The sequence below is a fragment of the Lipotes vexillifer genome, unplaced genomic scaffold (assembly GCF_000442215.2).
Source record: "Lipotes vexillifer unplaced genomic scaffold, Lipotes_vexillifer_v1.1 scaffold134, whole genome shotgun sequence".
Classification (NCBI taxonomy): Eukaryota; Metazoa; Chordata; class Mammalia; order Artiodactyla; family Lipotidae; genus Lipotes; species Lipotes vexillifer.
The window spans coordinates 1,198,382-1,220,076 of record NW_006787464.1 but is presented as its reverse complement, the minus strand read 5'-3'; the positions used below and the strand labels follow the sequence as shown (position 1 = coordinate 1,220,076).

The 21,695-nt window shown below is 41.3% G+C and overlaps 1 protein-coding gene across 4 annotated transcripts in view; it reads right to left on the bottom strand.

Annotated features, from left to right (window-relative positions):
- Positions 1 to 21,695, bottom strand: part of DNAJC6 (DnaJ heat shock protein family (Hsp40) member C6) — a 155,751-nt gene that overhangs the window by 72,186 nt on the left and 61,870 nt on the right. Inside the window, exon 1 of one of the 4 annotated variants that reach the window (XM_007460080.1) lies at positions 21,358 to 21,689. The exons of the other annotated variants lie outside the window; for them this stretch is intronic. Within the exon in view, the coding sequence (XP_007460142.1) occupies positions 21,358 to 21,553 (196 nt within the window). The 5' untranslated portion in view covers positions 21,554 to 21,689. Of the gene's footprint in view, positions 1 to 21,357; positions 21,690 to 21,695 lie in introns of those variants that run through there. 4 annotated transcript variants of the gene reach the window in all.

Sequence of the window (21,695 nt, the reverse complement as noted above, 5' to 3'; positions counted from 1 at the left end):
AGAGGCCACAACAGTGAGAGGCCCGCATAACGCAAGAAAAAAAAAAAAAAAAAGGCAGTTGTAAATTGGAGTAAAATGATGTACGTGGAAGTGCTCTGTAAACTAAAAACAAGGCACTGATGTTGTGTACTTATGGGCAATGCCAAAGAGCAATGTGATGAAAGATAAAGCTCTTCCCAGAACCTCAGTTCCCCACCTGAGTCTGCTTATTTCTCCAAGCTGTTATTTTTATTGTTATTGGAAGTATATCAGAAGGATCTCTGCTGATCCTGGGCAGATACCAAACAAGTCCAGAATGTACTACTAAGTTCCCACAATTAATTACTAGGCTTGTGTTCTTTTTGCTTTTTTAAAATAACCTCTTAGTATGTTACAAAGCTTAATATGAATAGCTAAATTAGCATTAGATGAAGAACCCAAGTGCCCAAACTGGAACCATGTGCAAATCTGCTAGTGATGGATGGACTGCTGCTAGTGGATGCACATCTGTGAGGCTCTAGTCACTGTAAAAAAAGAGTCTGCCACTGTTTTCAGAGAAGCTCAGCCCTTCTGCCAACTGAACACCCTCTGAGTACCCTCCAATTTTCTATAAATTCCAGGTTTGAGATTCTAATGAAATCATCTGATTTCTAACCGTTTAAGTGCTTGAATGGATTTTAAGAGAAAAGGGTGATCTAAATATCTTTATAAATCATTGCTAATATCAAAAACATCACTCCTTTCTTATATTCAAAGCCCCTGGGAGATCTCAAAAGATTTCTGAAGGAACGCTGTCAATGTAACCCACTTCTAAAGGTGAGTTTAATGAAGCCAAAGGACAACACTTCATCAAGGAAGTTGCTGATCACTCTTCCAAAGATACCTAGGCAAAATAGGATTTGACAAGCATGAAGGCATTTGCCCCAGCATCACGGAAGCTTGTCCAGAAATAGCCATTGATTCTCCATGATGGGGTGGGATGGGCAATGCCGACAATGAGCTTCTGACTCCCCTTCTATAACAAACTCTAAAATATATAAGGCTCAAACATGTTAGTTTATTTCTTGCCTCTTTTCCATTTCCCCACTCAAGGCATTTGTCTTTGCTATTTCTTCTACTACGAAGCTCTTCCTGATTCTTTGCATGATTGATTCCTCCTCATTCTCCAGGAGATCCTACTATAAATGCTACCCATTCAGAAAGGTGTCCTCTCTCACCAGCTCTAAAGTAGCCCCCATCACTACCCCGTAATTCACCAAATATTTGTTATTCCGAAATATCCAGGTTTCAAGTGCCCCTCTTGTCGTCTATATATGCTGATTTGGGCTAGGAAAAGAGACTTGACCATAGAGACATGGTTTCCTCATAGAGTGCCCCATTGTTAATATTTGTATGTATAACTCATTTGCCATACCCATAAGAGAAGAAAAGCCAAGCAAATGATAAAAAGCAAGGCTATCCACAAATGAGGGCCTAGAAATGTCTGTGGTAAATCAGGGCCTATAATCTCTAACCAAGCACAGCAAAGCTAGCAACCTAAGGCTTGGCACAGGTGCTAGGGTACACTGAGAGACTCCAGAACATGAGGAAGCAGGGTTCAGGCCCATCAAAGTAATGAGCATGAGGCAGCGGGCGAGTTAAGATTCCCAGCTTGGCATCAGATCCACACGGAGCCACATCCCAACTCTACCACATGTCACAAGCCCTACGATATCTCTGTGCACCTGTTTCCTCAGGCAAACGAAAATGCCCCAAGGAACACTGCTGATGGCAAGATGGAACACAAGGACAATGGCTTTTGCCCATGTGGTGACCAAATATTTCTTTCTGACCTGAGCTCACACTCGGCCAACAAGATGTAAAACCCGTCCTTTCAACTCGGGGCTCATAACCTACTTAAAACAACACTTCCTGCTCAGGTTATACTTAGGAGTGTCTGACTATTATGAGGATCATGAGACCGCTTTATGGAGTGTTAATCAGCATCCTTAATTCGTCTGGCATCAGCGTGAAGAGGACGACGACCACAGGCCGCCAGCGCACTAAGATAAACAGGCGGCAGTTTCATTATGTGTTTGCTATGTGACCTTGGGGAAGTTACTTCATCTCTCTGGAAAATTTGATATGTAATTTGGGGATTAATAATAGTACTTGCCTCCTAGGAATCTTCTCAGAATTAAATAAGATGATTGATGTTAAATATTTAACACATGCACAGCAGATAAATAGTAAAAGCCCTAAACAAATGACAGCTATTTTTTACCAGTGTGACTTCCTCATCAAAGATTCTGAATTTCAGTCTTTCACGAAATTCTGGAATTTCTCTTGACTACTCTAGGGGGTCCTGCTTTGCCATCTTTCCTAGAAATGGAATTTCATAAGCCTGGAAGGCCAGCGGCTATAGAGTACCAACCTCGGGCCTATCTTCTTGGAGTTGAAACACAAGGAGGGATGCGGCAGAGACTGCTATTTGTCACACTAATATCCGTTATCCCCTTCTTTTTCTCTGGGAATATTTTTTATCTGGCAACATGGCCTCCCAGAATAAAAGACTACATTTCCCAGGCTTCCCTTCAGTGATATGTGACCATGTGATTAAGTTCTGACCAGTGAGATGTGAGTGGCAGAGCGCAACTTCCAGAGTGTTTCTGAGAGAGACGAGGTATGCTGGAAAACAAAAGTGTTACTTGGCCATCTCAGACAACGAGGAAGAGGGTAACACCCTAAGGAGCATAAAGCAACCAGACAGAAGGAGCCTGGGACCCTAGTTATTCCATAGAGTAAAGCTGCCATTGCAGATCAGGCTTTTATATGAGCAAGAAGTAAGCTTCCATCTGTTTAAGCCATAGATATCATGGCCTTTGTTACCTGCAGCCAAGGCTATAATCTCACATATATTGTAGAGGATGTGGAGAAAAGCAGAAGAAAGGCCGAATGTGATGGAGGGTTACAACATGTCCCTGGCACATAGTAGGTTCTCATATTTACTTGCAGAATTAGACATCCTCTCTAGAACTCCAGGCAATCAAACCAAATTTGGAATATTGAGGTCAGCTCCAAAAGCAAGAGGGAGAGTGGCCAGCTGGAGTGTTCATAGCAGAATGACCAGGGCAATGGAAGCTTGAAAAAACCCATCTCGTGAGGAAAGACTATAAGAGCTAGAAGGAGAGAGGTAAACCAAAGCATCAGGATTAGGCTTCAAGTAACTCAAGGGTGGTAAGTTGAACAGGGCTCCTCTTTGTACTCCAGTGTCCTCATCTGTAATAGATAAGACCAGAAAATTATAAAATCCTTCTAGCTATACCATGAGCAATCTACAGATTCAGAGGAATTTATGTTGCACAAAAGGACAGAACCACAACCTGCCTAGATATAGCACTGAGAGAGTGATGGACAGATTTCCACTGAAAAAGACAAAAGACAAATTCCAGGTGATGATTCCTGTCCAGCAGGAGAATAGCTGTCTTCCACAGTGTGGAGTTATCTGATGGGAAGAGTTCAGTCAGGGGCTAGACAGGCTCCTAGAGGAAGTGCTGAGATTTGGAGGACCATGGAATTAAAACAGCTGCTTCCTACAGACTGTTCAGAAAAGTGGGCTTTATAGTAGACAGTCCTGGGTTTCAATCCAGTTCTGCCACTTACTTGGCTACATGATCCTGAACAAGTGATTCACCTTTTTTTCAGTCTCAGTTTCCTCATTTTAAAAATGGGGGAAGTAAAACATAATTTGAAGTCCATTGTATTAAAAGGGGATAATACATATCAAGCAGGTAGCACAGTGCTAGGCTCACAGCTGCTTATAGAGGTCATCAATATCATATTAACTTTAGAAACGGAGAAGGAAAAGAGGAAAATGTGAGGAGCTCAGAAGATGAGTTTGTTCATCCTGGTGGCAGCACTGGCAGGTAGAAGACTGAAATGTGTGGACTGGGCAAGTGGCTGCACAGCCAAAATAAACTTAGGGCTTTTGCCATATAAATGCTGTGAAGTGCAGGCAGCATCAAAAGCCTCTCAAAGAGTAAGAGAAGAACAAGAGCTGGAAGTTGGAGTCTCATCAGAAACTGAGGAAGAACTCTTATCCAGACATTATCCACCCATCCAACAGTTATTGATTATCTATGAGCAATACGATGAGAAAATACCACAATGAGGAAAATACAGAGTATAATCAGGGCACAGAGGAGAAGCAGCTGACCCAGAGTTAGAAGGTCAGATGAGGGTTTCCAGAGAAAATGAGAGTTAACTTAAGACCTGCATTACTGAGGCAAAGGTGTTTAAAGTGAAAGGCAGGGAGAGAGCTCAAGGTGATAGTGTTTGAAGGAGACCAGAGAATCATAAACCTCTTCACTACCCCTCTAAAATTCCCGTATTCTGAGTGACCAATCAGACGGCTAAGGCCGTTCCAACTCCAAGGTTCTACAATTATGCTTTGGATGAAAAAGCAAAGTTAATTAAATGCACTACACATTAGAGTTGACTGCATTTTTAAATGAATAGTGGTGGCTGTGGATATGGTTATAAAAGGGCAATATGAGGGCTCCTGGTGGTATGCTGTGACTGTTCAGTATCTTGACGGTGGTGGTTGATTCAGAACCCACACAAGTGACAAACAGTATGGAACTTCACACACACACACACACACACACACTAATACAAATAAAACCAGGGAAATATGTCAATATCTTAGCTGTGATATTACACTATAGTTTTGCAAAATATTGAAAAATAGGCAAATTTTACAAGGATCTCTATTGTTTCTTACAATTGCATGTGAATCTTTAACTATTCAAATAAAAAGCTTAGCTACAGAAGTAGATACAGAAAAAGAATACAGTTATATACAATTATAGTTATGAAATGTAAATTCACTGTTGAAACTGTAGCAAAACACATAAAAATAGCATGTTAAAATTACTGGTACCCTACTATCCAAATATCCTTTTATAATATTTTGATCTAGTTCCTTCATTTTTAGACTATTACACATCCTTAAAATGATTTTCTTGGGTGTATATACAGATATATGTGTGTGTCTTTACATAAGTAAATTTAGCATATAGTTTATCTTATTTCATGAATTTTATATTTTAAGGCTCTTCCCATCATATTAAAAATTCCTTGAACAATTTTTAAAATTTTATTGAAGTATAGTTAATTCACAATGTGTTAATTTCTGCTGTACAGCAAAGTGATTCAGATATATATATGTATACACACACACACACACACACACTCTTTTCCATTATGGTTTATCACAGGATATTGAATATAGTTCCCTGTGCTATACAGTAGGACCTTGTTGTTTATCCATCTGAACAATTATTTTTTAATGGCTATTTAGTAATACCATATAGGCATATCATAATTATCTGAACCAATCTCCTATTTTGGAACATTTTAGGTAGCTTTAAATTTTTTTCTATTATAAGCAATTCTACAATAAATTAAACCTAACCGGTTGCCAACATTACTGACATGAAAGAGAGCCCAGTCCCTGAATACTGAAATGTTAGAAAAGATCTTAGAAATCACCTGCCCAAACAATCCCCCTAAAACAAACATACACTCACACAAAAATCATTTCATAGTTATGGAAATTATGTATGTATTCCCGCTTTAGGAAGTTAGGACAATGAGCAATTTCAACAGCTATTTAAAAAAAATAAAAAGCATGAGCCACCACCCTTGCTCTATGTCATTTTTGACCTTGTAGAATCAAGTAGAAAAAGCAGAAATGTCGATGGACACTTAGGTTGCTTCCATGTCCTGGCTATTGTAAATAGAGCTGCAATGAACATTGTGGTACGTGTCTCTTTTTGAATTATGGTTTTCTCAGGGTATATGCCTAGTAGTGGGATTGCTGGGTCATATGGTAGTTCTATTTTTAGTTTTTTAAGGAACCTCCATACTGTTCTCCATAGTGGCTGTATCAATTCACATTCCCACCAACAGTGCAAGAGGGTTCCGTTTTCTCCACACCCTCTCCAGCATTTATTGTTTGTAGATTTTTTGATGATGGCCATTCTGACTGGTGTGAGGTGATAACTCATTGTGGTGTCCACTGACAGATGAATGGATAAAGAAGATGTGGCACATATATACAATGGAATATTACTCAGCCATAAAAAGAAATGAAATTGAGTTATTTGTAGTGAGGTGGATGGACCTAGAGTCTGTCATACAGAGTGAAGTATGTCAGAAAGAGAAAAACAAGTACCGTATGCTAACACACATATATGGAATCTAAAAAAAAAATGGTTCTGATGAACCTAGGGGCAGGACAGGAATAAAGACGCAGACATAGAGAACGGACTTGAGGACATGGTGGGGGGTGGCAGGAGGCAGAAGTTGGGACAAAGTGAGAGAGTAGCAGTGACAATATATACACTACCAAATGTAAAATAGATAGCTAGTGGGAAGCAGCTGTACAGCACAGGGAGATCAGCTCAGTGCTTAGTGACCACCTAGAGGGGTGGTTTAGGGAGGGTGGGAGGCAGATGCAAGAGGGAGGCTGACTCACTCTGCTATACAGCAGAAACTAACACAACACTGTAAAGCAATTATACTCCAATAAAGATGTTAAAAAAAAGAAAGAGCATAAATGAAGAAACTATAGAGAAAAAAATTTTAAGACTAAAACGTTCTAGATATGGTTCATATTCTCATTCTCTATGACACTGGAGAAGCAATTTAACTATTTTAATTTTGTTTCTTCATCCATTAACATACCTCCTTCTAGGAAGTCTTCAATAAATATTTGTTGTCTGAGTGAATGACTGAACTTTCTGACACATATAGGTACTCATAGGTACTCAACGCTCACTATAACCCAAACATTCCATGTTCTTCCACCTTTCCAGTCAGCTCCTATGTGTAACGTCTCCCTCAGCTCCTTCTTGCCGACACTTCAGAGCCAGCACTACTGGGCACCCTCAGAGAAGTCTTCATCAACCCACTAACCTCTTGCCCAGATTCTTTACCTCATACTTTGTTATAGATACACAGACGCCTGTCTCCACTGATGGTAAAGGAGCAACTTGCAGGTCACGCTGTTTCATTTTCAAGTTTGAGTAGGGCTTTGCCAGCAATGTTAACACGACAAGACAGGCTCCTCACATCTCCCACCCTGGCTGCAGCTACTGGATGAGAGGTACACATGTAACACCTATTAAGCCAATTGGATTCTCTCCTGAAACTTAGAGTTTGGGATTCAGAGACAGATGATCAGTGAAGACTGAATGCTTGAATTAGTGACATGTAAACTGGGAGCTCTGGGGAAGCTATCTACAAAGAGAAGACCAGAAAGCTGGTCTACAGAGAGAGAATGAAGGATAAAGCAAATGCATAGGAAGAAGCAAAACAAGAACCATGAAGCACTAGAGAGAAGGGCTGCTGGGAGGCTCTTAGCTCTGGAGTTCCAGGCACAAATGAGGCAGGGCTCCACTCTCTGACCCTGGGACTCAGAAGGTAGCCTGTGACTTCACAACAACTCCCTTCCTTTGGTTTTCCATTAACATATTTTGAAATGGCTTTTATTACTTGCAACCAAAGATAATTCACTAAGACATGGAGCCTTCACTAAAGACTCTAAATGATTTTTCCTCCATCCCTTTATCACCTTTTTCTTCCTCTGAAAATATTCTTTCCTACTTTATCTGAAATGTTCAAATTCTACTCATCCTTCAAGACCAGCCCTAAATAAACCTAAGCACAGAGAAGCCTGTCTCTGTCTTCTCTCAACTCCCTCCCAGCGCATGTTGCTGTGCTTGGCACATGCACAGCAGAGTGATTTGTGTACTTGCCTTATCCCCCCTTTAAGTCACTTCCTCTCTCCAGGCCTCAGTTCCCTCACTCTCAAAGTGAGTAGACTAGGTGAGCTCAGTGGTTGTCAAGCTGGATGCTACTCAGCCCCAGGTTCTGCAATGACACACAAGAAACCACTGCTGGGGCAGAAGAGGCAAGGGGTCCCAAGAAAGCAGTATCCCAGCCTCCCATCCTTATTTTAACCAGAGTTGCTCTGTTTTCATGTATTGCATACAGTAAGAGTCTGGGTAAGGCTTTATTGAAAAAGGAATCTAGTGCTAATCAAAATGAAAACCCTAAACTAGATAATCCATAGGGCTCCAAGATTCCAGTAACAGTAGTGAACTAAAAGTAACAAGAAAAATTTATTGAGATAGACACTGTTCTAAACATCCTATGTTTGTCAACATTTTGATCATTACAACCATCATGTGAGGTAGATGTTCTTAACCTCATCCTAAAATGACAACCTGAATCACATAAATTACAAGTGGCAGAGGCAGGATTTGAGCCCAGGATATAATCCAGATCCGGATCTGAGTTCTTAACCACAATACTGTCTTCTATGCTCCTCTAGGGCAGATACTGTGACTTTTGTTTCTTTCTCTTTTTGATTTCACAGCACAGTTATTTGGCTCGTAGTCATTTAATAGTGTTTGCTGAATGAATAAATGCTTGAATGAACAAAGGAAGTCATCTTGGATTCCACAGAGACTGAGACACAAACTTGAACTTTCTAGGACTTCGGCTGCCTCCAGGTAATAATCCTAGCCAAACAGAGCCATTTTATAACTTAGGCCTTTCCCACACCACCTTTCTGAAAAGCAAAGGACCTTCTTGCAGCCAGGAAGAAATTCCTTTTAGGTATGGTTTAATTTGTAGCCTAGCACTGACAAGTACCATTAGTTTGATGGGTCCATGAATGCATACTTCACCACGTTCACTATCTTTAACTCATAATCAATATATTCATTCCATTAACATCAGAGTTTCTTAACCTTAAAACTACTGACAGTTTGGGTCCGATAATTCGTTACTGTGTGGAGCTGTCTGGTGCACTGTAGGATGTTTAGCAGTACCCTGGCCTCTACCCACTAGATGCCAGGAACAACCCTTCCCCCACATTGTGACAACCAAAAATGTCTCCAGACATTTTTGAGAACCACTGCTTTACATGAACTAGCTTCTGTAGCAATACTGGGAAAAAATAAAGAAAAAAATATAAGCAATGACTAATCATGCTTAGAACATAAACAGTAGATTCCTTTCATCCTTGGAAAGTTCCTGGGTTTCATCCTCCACCCTGAATATTCTCCTTCAACTGGGCTGTCCTGAGGACCTTATAATGTATCAAGCCTGTTGACCGCCTCGTCCAAGAGTTCTGCTGATAACAACCCTACACATTTATGAGGACTACATGGTAACCACACATTGTCTTAAAGCTTATGAACAATCCAAGAATGAATATAACAAAGAAAATGCTCAGAACCTTGTAAAATGAAAAAGTAAAATAATCCACTTTGAAGAAAACTCAGCATAATAAAATATTCCCAACATGGGCTCACTTAGCTTCAACCACTTGATGTAGCCAACACTTATCAAGCATCTACTCTAGGGCAGGGAATGCACTAGGCACTTTTCTATACCTTATCCCATTTGATTTTCCTAACAATCTGATGAGAAAGGCACTGCCCAAGGTCACAAAGCTAATCCGTGATTTCAAAACTTGAATCTAGAACAATCACTAGCTCCAACTCCAGTGCTCTCTCCACTGATGTACTGCAGCATTCTACAGGAAGACTAGTAGCCACAATTAATGGAGAGCCAATAAGGTAACAGAAAATCTTTTCATTCATATTTTTACACATAGATAAGAGACAAAAGGATCAATTCCAAAATGTTAATAATGGTCATCCATGAAAAACAAGTTTATCAGTTGTATGTGTGTGTGTGTGTGTGTGTGTGTGTGTGTGCTTTTCTGCATTTTCTAAATTGTTTTTCCCTAGATATATATTACCTATGTAATAAAAAGTAATCAAACCCCATTTCCAAAAACAAAAATAACTCATGGAAGTATCAACATGTAATGCCAGTTTTAAACAAAGCATTATCACTATTTCTCATTTATGAGACTGCCAAAAATTAAGAAGTTTGATAATACTCAGCCTTGACAAGGATGTGGGGGAAAAAAGTAATCCCATACACTGTTAGTAGAAATCTAAGTTGGTACAAGGTTCTTAGAAAGCAATGCAGCAAGAGCTATCATAATGTGAAATGAATAGGCTCTTTCTCCTAGCAATGCCATTTCTAAGAATTTATCCCAGAGGTATACCACACATGCAATACACAAAAATTTATGTTCAAAGATATTTACTGCCTATCAATAGAGGAACTATTGACAGTGGAATTCAAAGCAGTCATTAGAGAAAATGAGTTACATCTCTAGGTACTAATGTAGAAAGTTATCCAAGATATAGTGTTAAGTAAAGATCAAGTTATATAACAGCATGTATAAGGTTCCAGGATATACAAGTATACAGTACATATGAATGCGTGTATGTGTATATGGGTGTGCAGGAATCTGCATGTGTCTATGCGGTTGTATATAAGCTTACATATGCTTGCATATTCTCTAAGTATATACAAGAAATCATTAATATTAATTATATCTGGAGAGTAAGACTAAAAGCTGAGAGAAAAGAAGTGGACTTTTATTTTCATTTTTATACCACTCTCTGAATCATTTTAAATTTTCTTTTCATAAACAGGTACCACTGCTATAAACAAAAACAGGGGCTTTTGTTTTGGTTTGGTTTTGGTTTTTGAGACAAGAAGCCCGGCTCTCACGCAAAGGCTTGAAAACAAAGCAACATATGAAATAGAACTGTATTCTGTTAGGACTGCAAATGCTCACAAAACAAGACAGCGTGAAAGCCTGCCAGGCTGTGTGTACCAGTGAGAGGCATAACGGAGACACTTCTCTTCTGGCACATTGAGAAACAAAGCCAGCCTCCTACCCTGGGAGGGGGTTTAACGGCTGGGTGTTAAGACGAATAATTAAAGCGAAATCCTGCTATACTTTTTTGAGGCACCTAATAAGCCAATTTCCCTAACAGCTAAAACCTAATTTTTCCTGTTCTATGCCTCCAGCTTGTCTTCTCCTAAAGTAGCTGATACATCTTGGTCACTGGGTGCCCAAGATCTCAGGCCTCCTCCTTTGCAATCTCTGTCACACTCCGATATGTCAGAAGACCTGGGCCCTGCTGCTGGCTTGGCTGTGTATCAGTTCACTGAATTTAGCAGAACTCCTTATCCCTAAAACATTTTGTAAACACCACCTACTCCAATGGATCATCGTAAGAACTAAATATGACAGGGTATTAAAAAAAACAAAAAAAACAAAAAAACAAAAACACGTTGCCAACACTAGGATGCTGTGAAAATGTCATTTGAACTTGGAAAAGAAAAAAAGGTGGCCATTAATGTTGAACAGCATAGTTGCTGCCCTCACCCATGGTGCCTACAATCTAGAAAAACTATGAAGCCACCTCAAATTCTTTCTCAACATAAGCAGTCAAATGGTCTCTTAAAACACAACTCAGACTTCTTTTTTTGTCACTCCCTCCTGGCTCCCTAAGTGCCAGTTACACCACTGCTCCTCTCTGCAAAGCTTTTTCCCTCTTCCAGGTCTTTGCATTTGCGGTACGTTCTACCTCCAGCTCTTCTTACTTTTCTTTCTGTTTGCTTCTGTTTCTTCAGGTGTCACCTCAAATATTATCTCCTCAGCAAGGCATTCCTGATCACGCTCTGTAAAACAGGCCTCCACCACCCTGAGTTATTCTTTCTCACTCTGGTCCCCTCCACGGCATTTAACACTCCATATAATCCTTTATCTTTGCTTACTGGATTGTGTCTCATCCTGCATTGTATCTCTGTGCCTAGAACAATACCAGCACATAGTAGGCAGACCACAGACACTGTGAAGTGAATAAATGAAGGGTTATTCACTGCACGGTGCTATCAGCTACATTTCACCTTGCCTGTGAAACAGGTAGGGTCAGTATGATTGTCCTCACTTGAATTACCTGCCCAAGGTCACAGCCTGCAAATGACAGAGCCAGAGCTTATATCTGGGGTTTCTGACTCATGATTCCCTAATACCGCCACTACGCAAGAGCACCAACAAACTGAACTGTAAAGACTGAAAACACAGCAATTTATCTAGGCTTCAGCAGTAGCAGAGGGGAAGAGAAAGATCTGCGTTCCTGCAGGGGTGAGGTAGGAGAGACAGGGAGGGGGAAATGGAGAGCTATGATCTTGCACTCCCTAGCTGCGAATTAGGAAGAAAAATTCTTTCCTTCATCTGAATGAAAGGCAGTTACCTCTGGGATGGAGGCTTATGAAACCTCTCATCACCAAGTCACAGCCTGGAATACTTTGCTAATTGAAACAGCAAGTGAAATTTTAGGTAGGTCAGATGCAATTACCCAAACTGGAAAGTGACACCACTGTTCACACCTATTGGACCACATGCAGCAGGCTGGGATCTAAGTTTCACACACACACACACACACACACACACACACACACACACCCCAAAACTACAGTCATCCACACACTTCTTATGGTATGGGGCTCCAAGCCTCCCAAAACATGCTGACTCACTGACTGGGGAGAAGGGAGAATATCCAGACAGGAAAGGGGAAAAGAGAGAGAACAACAGAGCAGAAGAGTAGCAGAGGCAAAGGAGGAAAGAGGGAGACGAGGAGGTTGAAGACGGAAGTGAAGGAGAAAGAGAAAGAAAGAAGCAAAGAGAGGGAAGAAGGGCTGCAGAGGAGGAGAGATAAAGGAGAAATGAGGGCTTCTGTCCTGCTAGGACTTGTGCTGCAATGCTCAAGTGGCCCAATGCTGGTACAAGCAGACCTGGAGAATTCCTAGGGTCAGGGTTTTTTTTCAGGCACTTGTCTGTTTCCATAGAGACTGAGAATTCCTGCTGCAGTAATCATCTTCCAAGTTTCTTTGGTGTTTGAGCTTCCTTCCTGTGCCTCCATCACCAGGCAAGGAACCAGAGCCGAGGGCTCATCCAGTGAGAATGGGAGTAAGGGCAAGCTGGCTACCCTACACGGTCCTGGCCTCCAGCCTCGGTCCTGGACTCAGCCCAGTGCCACAGAGCTTCGGTTCTAGCATTTCCACCGATTACCTTACTCCTCCCTCCAGGCAAACACAGGCTCTGCTCCTGCCTCCTGCCCCTCCACAGCACTGCCCTGGAGATTTGCACAGCCTGACGGGCAGGTTACCAAAGAGCTGAAAGCCTGGTGAAATCTTGTGCCAAGCTGACAGCATATTCAGCCATGCCACATGCGTGCCCGTGGTGCATCCGCAGCAGAGAAAACCAGTTGGTCATATTTTCCACTTCTAGCAAAGACTGGAAATACTACCTCCTCTCCTGCTGCCATCCAGGCTAATCATCTCCAGCTTTCTCTAGGCCTCCCACCCCACATCCGGTCAGCTGTCAGCCTGTCCACTCTTCCGCATAATGCTTTCAGGAGCGGCCTCTTCCTTTCAGTCTCACTAGCACTGCCCTGGCTTGGGCCTTAGTTATTTCTCAGGGCATCAACTAAACTGCCACGTAACTGTTCTCCCTGTCCTCCAGGCGTATCCGCTCTCTCTTTCAGTACACCTCCTCCCTCCTTGGCAAAGCAGAAATTCCTGGAGCCTAGGAATCAGTGTTTTCAACCAGCACTTCAAGAAAATATGATGCAGCCAGGACACAGGTAGGAAACACAGATGGACTCCATCCCTTACAGAGATGCAAATTATCCTCAGGATTCACACATTACATTCTTCTCTCTGGAGCTGCAAGAGACTCTGTGGGCCCTGGGGCACTTCTGCCTTCCTGTGCCCATTCCCCCATTTTTAAAAAAGTTTACATATTTTTTTACTGCATTGATATAAAGATGAATTCCTTACTGTTACTTATTTATTCCACTTTTTAAAAGAAATTGAAATTAAAACATTTTTGTGGGCCTTAAAATTATTGTGGTCCCTAGGCACTATGCCTGTTAGATAAGTCAGGCTTGCCTCAGCCCCACTCCCAAACCTTCAGCGACCTCCCCCAGCCTACAGAATAAAGTCCAAGCTCCTCAGCAAGCTCACCCGGACCTATCTTCCAGTGCCACCCACTAGAGCACTTCCCACCCATCAGGGCTTCAGCTTCCAGGTCTAAATGCAGGTCTCTCAACACACCGTGCATGATGATGCCACTGCGCCTTAAGCCTCAGCCCCAAACAATTTTCCTTTCCTTCTCCACCTACTGACATCTGGCTCAAACATCACTTTCCACTGTGGCCTTCCCTAGTCCTCCTGGTTCAAATTATGGCTTCCTCTTCTGCACCCCCTTCACACTTTCTCTGTCTCTTATTATACCACTTATACGCCCAATTTCAGCGTGCACATCTTTCACAGCATAATATTTCTAAAATCAGGAAATGGCTTACAACGTATGCCAAACAAACTTGCCAGCCACCAGGTAGAGTACTAGTTGCAACATGCCAACAGGAATTTTTTGCACATGCAAACCGAACACTGCACAGAAGCTACTGGGTCATCTGATTGCTTCTGTGGTGGGGCTATTTGCATTGGTAACACCACACACAGCTGAATTTTAATTTCTATCCCCAGTTAAAATTATGCTTTGATGCATTATTGAAATAAGAAGGTATTTTGGGGCTTCCCTGGTGGCGCAGTGGTTGAGAGTCCGCCTGCCGATGCAGGGGACGCGGGTTCGTGCCCCGGTCCGGGAGGATCCCGCATGCCGCGGAGCGGCTGGGCCCGTGAGCCACGGCCGCTGAGCCTGAGCGTCCGGAGCCTGTGCTCTGCAACGGGAGAGGCCACAACAGTGAGAGGCCCGCGTACCGCCAAAAACAAAAAAAAGAAGAAGGTATTCTGGATCTAGACTATAGCCTGTGACATGTCAGGTAAAGCAATTAAAGGTAACAGAAACTGCCAGATCTCTTAACACATGTCATGAAATTTCCTAATTCCTTTGAAAGTAAAGGACTAATTCTCATACACTGAGCTGCTCTGTCGAAAGCTTCCAAGTAGATTTCAAGAGAAACTGTTTAATATACACTAACGGTAATTTATTTTTTTTCCTGAGTTACAAGTTTTGGCAACAAGGAAATGTACAATCTAAACTGCAGGATTCTTCAATCCACCTCAAAATTATAGATTCTTTCCAAAAGGAGTTCAAGATGAGTACAGGTGATAAAAAGCAGTAAGTCACCATAAAGCTTGTATATAACTACACATGGCCAAAGGTGATACAAAAAAAATGTTTAACACTAAACCTGAAAGTGGCTAAGATTCAAACCTTGTGATACTGATGAAACACACAGATCTACAGAGAAAAGTCATCTATTGTTAGTCTATTTTTTTAGTTGTATATATTTAGTGTTTCTGTTTTTCTGCTGAAAAAGTTGCCTTGATGAATCATACAACAGATTGCATTTTTTTGATCAAGAAAGCAGTCTTTTGTTAAGCTAATTATTTACACATTAGAAAATTCTTGGGAGTCTGGGACTATGTATTAATCATCCTTCTCTCCCCTCTGGTATCCCTGCATATGAAAAATGCTCATTATTGAACTGGTCTAGCTTTTTGCCAACAGTTTCATTTCTTTCAAGTCTGGCCTCATTTCTGTGAAAATCTAGCTGTATGCTTATTTTTAGGTTTGGATGGGCATATTTCATTATAAATGCCCTTTTTAAAAATTCAAATCCATTCATGCTTTCATTCATTCGAAGAGTATTTAACAGGCTCCTAATAAATGCCAAGCAGTGACAAGAATACAAAGGTAAATAAGACACAGGCTTGCTCTGAACTTTACTTACTGTCCAGATGGAGAGACATGCTAGGCAACATATCACAACTCAATGTGATGACAGCTATGACAGGGACGTGCAAGCCACTGAAGGGAGCATGGAGAACGCTCCATCTCATGCAGCTTATAGGGTTTAAGATTATGGAAACCACGTCCTGAAGAATGAGTAGGAGATAACCTGGAAAAGTGGACATCTGGATGGCTATGGGATAAGCTGGCCTAAGCTGAGGGAACAGTGTATGCAGAAGCATAGAGATGCAGGTGGGAGGCAAGGGACCTACCAGTAAAGAAAGGACATGAAGTTCTATCGGGCTGGCTTTCAGAGGTACTACCAGGGACTTGTGACGTCCAGTTGAGAATACTCTGGACCTAATTCCCAGAGCAGCAGGGACTCATTTTCATTGGCAAGATACTGTTCCATAAATTTATGAAGCTGCACCAATTATACTCTTTTCTCAGCATTATATCAGGATTTAATAAGCCTTATCCAATACTGTTTTTGCTCTATTTCCTTAGTTTCCAGCATTTTAAAATTCTTTATGTTATATTTAATACAAGAGGAGATACTTGTTTCACAAGATTCAACGTGAAAAACAACTACATTTATTTCAGCTCCCTCAGACACTCTTACTTCTTCTTACCTCAGGGAAAGAAGCAGATAGAAACATTTACTACTAAATTCTTCATTTGCAATCTTATAGGCATTTCTCTATGGAATTTTACTCAATACAGAATGAGTAGAGTCTGTGTAACCTCAGGCAACTTGCTGAGCCTCTCTGTGCCTCACTTTATTCAACTATAAGAGGAAAGTAACTATCACCCACCTTAAAGAATTCTTATGAGGGTTAAATAAGATACCATATGTACAATGCTTAGCACAATGTCTGGATTGTAGTCGTTAAATTGTAGCTATTTTTATCATTAAACATTATTAAACAATTGTATATAAAGGTATATGGTTACAACTTTGAATCTGTATTTTATTACAGTTTTAATCTTATATAAGCACACATATATATATACAATATATTTCTGGTGGGGTTTTTTAATATAAATGTATTTATTTATTTTTGGCTGCACTGGGTCTTCATTGCTACGCACGGGCTTTCTCTAGTTGCGGCGAGTGGGTACTACTTTTCGTTGCAGTGTGCGGGCTTCTCATTGTGGTGGCTTCTCTTGTTGCAGGAGCATGGGCTAAGTGCGTGGGCTTCAGCAGTTGTGGTGCGTGGGCTCAGTAGTTATGGCTCGCGGGCTCTAGAGCACAGGTTCAGTAGTTGTGGTGCACGGGCTTAGCTGCTCCGCAGCATGTGGGATCTTCCCGGACCAGGGCTCAAACCCGTGTCCCCTGCATTGGCAGGCGGATTCTTAACCACTGCACCACCAGGGAAGCCCTATATTTGTTTACACAAACTTTCAACAGAGGTTATCTCTGGGGCAAGGACCTAAAAAATCAGGGAGGGAGAAGGTACATTTCTACATTTTTCGTTTTATTCCTTTATGAAATCTTTTATTCTTTTTTAGCCAAAAGCATGGAAAACTTTTATAATAAAAATTGATGAAAAACCTTTGGAAGGGGGTTAGATTTATTTTGAAACGTAGAGGGCAGAAAGGCTGATTTTTGCCTAGATAAGAGAAAGGGCTCTGTACCAATGAGAGCAGTCCAAAGGTACTGCCTCAGAAAGCAGTGAAAGCTTCCTCACAGAAAGTGTCATAGGCTACATGGATTCTCCTAAGTCTATGAAACATGGCAGTCTCCAAGCATTTGAAATTTGACACAGGTGCATCCTTAAATGGTTATCCAGAGTCATTCAAACTTTAGCCACAACTAAATAAGTTGGATGAATCAACTTTGCCTTCAACCTTCAAGACCCTTAAACAGGCAGGTATTCCTAAGTAAGTAATATTAGTACATATATGCTGATGATATTTCAATGAATGATGAAGTTATCCAAGTAAATGTTTCATAAAGTTAAAGCCAGATTCAAAATGTGGGTGCTGTGTTTAAACACTACCTGGGATAGTATTTTTTAAAGATAATTTTTGTTTTCAGTCAGATTCATACGAGGCAAGAGAACATTTTAGCATTCTCATCATCCTTACACTTTCAAATCCCATTAAAATCTGGATTTTAGTTGGTGTACTGTCTTATGACTTGTCATTATGAACTTTGTAAGTAAAGCCTTATGTTGGAACACTTTAGTGACTCAAGATTGGGCATTCTACTTCTGTGGATTCTACTTTCCGTGGAAGGCGAAATGCACACAGGAGAAGTATGAAGTTTCTGAGCTAGTGAATTGGCATAGCTGCAATGCCATGTGGGATATGAGAAGATGACCTTTGAATGACACTCTTCTACAGAATAATTTAAATGAAGAGAAAGTGGGACTTCCCTGGTAGCACACTGGTTAAGAATCCACCTGCCAATGCAGTGGACATGGATTCCAGCCCTGGTCTGGGAGGATCCCACATGCCTCAGAGCAACTAAGCCCGTGCTCCGCGACTACTGAGCCTGTGCTCTAGAGCCCGCGAGCCACAACTACGGAGCCCGCACGCCACAACCACTGAAGCCTGCGCACCTAGAGCCCGTGCTCCGCGGTGAGAAGCCCGCGCACCGCAACAAAGAGTAGCCCCTGCTCGCCGCAGCTAGAGAAAGCCCGCACACATCAATGAAGACCCAACGCAGCCAAAAATTAATTAATTAATTTTAAAAATGAGGAGGAGAAAGTGAGCCAGGACAGGCAGACAGCTCTGCAAGACAAATCCAGCAAAGGGCTGCTCTGGAATCTATCTGGAATCTGTTGACTTATAAAGTCATTAACTTCTCTGAACATCGCAGGAAAAATCAAAGTAGATAATATTGTTTCCATTTCAACAATGATATTATGCCTATACAGAAAGATAGCTTAGTTCAATGGGGAAAAACTTAGACCTTAGAGTCAGAAGACTCGAATCTGGCTGTCATTAACTTGCTATTTTACCTTGAACAAGTCTCCTGCCATCTGTAAGAATAACTTTCCTCATCTCATAAATTGGAATGGCACAGACAGCAAAAAGAAGAAAAACTGCAAATGTATTCTCATGTTGTTTCAAGCCTCAAACTTAAGCTCTATGGTGAGAACAACTATGATGATCTTAGTTTTATAAAAAGGGAACTGGCTTAAACATTTCTAGGTTTTCCAGCTAGTAACAATAGTGCAGAGGTTTGATCCCAAGTCTCTAGGCACAGACACATGCTGCTGACCCTATGTAATAGAATTCTGGGGAAATGAAATAAGATAAGTGTCCTATCTATTATAAGTATCTATACAGATGTAAGGTATTGTTAAGACTAAGCTTTACATTCTCTAAGGGATCTTGACATATTTTTTTCATTCTTAAACATTTTCGCTAGAGCAAAAGCCCCATGAACCACCTGTCCTATCCAGCATGTCACAGTACAATCAGTTGAATAAATGGGCAGATTACTGCTGGTTTAGAAGTGATCCATGAGTTTAATTAAATATCTTAAACAAATGGATATATTTACACTGCACAAGGCCACTCTTTGAAAATCTTAGAAGAAGGAACTATAATTAGACAGGACAGATATAGTTGCTCTAGTAAATGAAACTTGCTACCCGCTACAAGAAAGCCCACTCTCAAGAACCAATCCCTCATCCAAACAGCATTCTCCCGAAACGCGTGTTGAAACAAAGCCACAATATTCTCTTAGCCTAAAGGGGGTGGATGGTGATCCCTGCAACCTCTTCGTATAGTGCTAATTTGATCAAGATTAAGAATCAACTCCTAGCAAAAGCACTTTAGAGAGAGCAGTATTATTAATAAAAATGCTTTTTCATTACAACAATTTATTAAGGCAATTCATTCTTTTTCTCCAAACCTATTGAAAAAGTCTGATTTCGTAAAGATAGGGAAAAAAACCCAAAAAACCAGAACCTAGCATAAGCTGCTCTGCGTTCAAGTTACCGCCCTTATCATACGATGGCCCCGTAGAGGCCAGAATTGTCTCATTTACGACTGTCTTCCCTACAGTGATTAGCACAGTGCCTGGCATATAACCAGGCTCAGGAAATATATGTAGAATTTATTCTACAATGTTAACATACTTTTTTTAAAAATTCCAATTTTTAAAATGAAAATCTCTATGAAAAATTGAAATGTTCAGAATTTCATATCTCATTTCCCTGAAGCGAGGCTCCTCTATACTCATCTGGAAATGTTCATTTTCATTTCAGTTATTTGTTTATATGCACACTATGTTCACAAAGGATTATAGTAGCATCATTTAGAGTATATGAATCTTTTTTGTAAGATTTAAATGAGATCACATCCAGTCAAAAGATGGTTTGTACTTTGATATATCACAGATTTGGAAAAACATAAATCAAATAACCATGTACAACCCCAGTACCAAAGCCCTTGAAACCATGAGTCCCTTAGGAATAATTTTAGCTTTAATTTAAAATAGTACTGAGAAAACACACCACCAATACCTTATTTAACTTCAATAGGAGCTTACATGGATAAAATTAGTTTTCAGCCTGGACACTTGAACACCTGTGGACAATATTTCATCCCGCTTATAGGATGAGGAAAATAGAAAATGGTAGCCCAAGAAGAGCCATTACACGATTTAAAGAAACAAGCATTTGTTTGCAAAGTGCAGGAATTAAATTCAGTTTGGTTTCATGACTGCCCAAACAACTCAACACAAATCTTTCCTCTTGGAGTTCTCAGTTGTCCAGTATTAAAGTTACCAATATAGAACAAGCCACTGAGCACCTCAATTATAAGTTATTTTTACATAAACAATCCTCCTATCTTGGTTCCTTGAAAAGGTAAGCAAACAGCTATAATGACATTCCTGGTCCAACATGGATATATTAAATAACTGCTATGCTATGGAAATCGCTAAAAGAACATTTCCAAGAGAAAATCCAACTTGCTAAAACGCTTTCTAAAAGACCGTTGCAAGCCCAGATGTAAAGTTTAGAGGCATTTCCATTTTCCTTACATATAGAGGTTTATGAAATATTAATACACTCAGTGCAAAAGTATAAAGATAAACAAGATCAAAGCCAACAACAGATGAAATAAAATTTCATTGTGCAAATCATAAAAGCTGTGTAAAAGGGCTCTAGATCCCAGGTAAAATTTGCTCAAGAAAGGTAACAGCATTAAACCTAGCAGACAGCAGAGTAGAGAAGAGGCAGAGCTTTACAGAATTGCAAATAACATCAGCATTACGAGAATAATAATTGGAATAAATACGTCAGCAGGCTGCAAAAACAATCAGCACACTTCGTCCTTCACCTCTTCCCCTCATCCAGCTGGGTAGTGAAAGCAGCTGCCTCTCCCCGCCCCCTTCCCAACCGCTCCTGGAGCCACCCTCTCCCCTATCCTGTCCACCCCTCCCCTCCCCTTTCCCGTCCTCTCCCCGCCCCCAGCTGGTGTATTTAGCAGCCTAGAGAGATTAAGAGGCGATCGCTACGGTCACTGGGCCTCCGGACTGATCTAACGTTTCCTAGCTCCCTGGACTACAGAAATTAGAGACGCGACACCCTGGTGGTATTAGGTGCCTTCGCCTTCATCCTGTTCTCTGCGAAGCCGGACTGGGTTGGGAGCCAGTGGACTGGGCCCCAACTGGAGGGCCCTGCAGAGTTCAGCGGGGCGCTGCCCGCCTGCTGCGCTACCTGAGCTGTCCATGGTGCTGGCGCGGTCCTGAGGCTGCCGGGCGGGACTCCGCGCCGCTGCCGCCCCGGCGTTCACTCTCAGCTTGCCGCCTCCCCCGCCGCTCCCCGCATTTAGGTCCCCGTTACTGTCCACCAGCTGCAGGGATTCATAACCATCGTTGCTGGTCTTTTTCCGGTAGCTTCCGAGCAGGCTCATGGGCAAGCTCACAGAAGAGGAAAAAAATATCAACCTGGGGAGACGAAGGGGGAGGTGGAAGGTGGAAAGGGCTAAAGGAGGAATTTTTTTTAAGGAAAAACAAAAACAAAAACCATCAAGTGCCCCACATAACGCAAAGAGG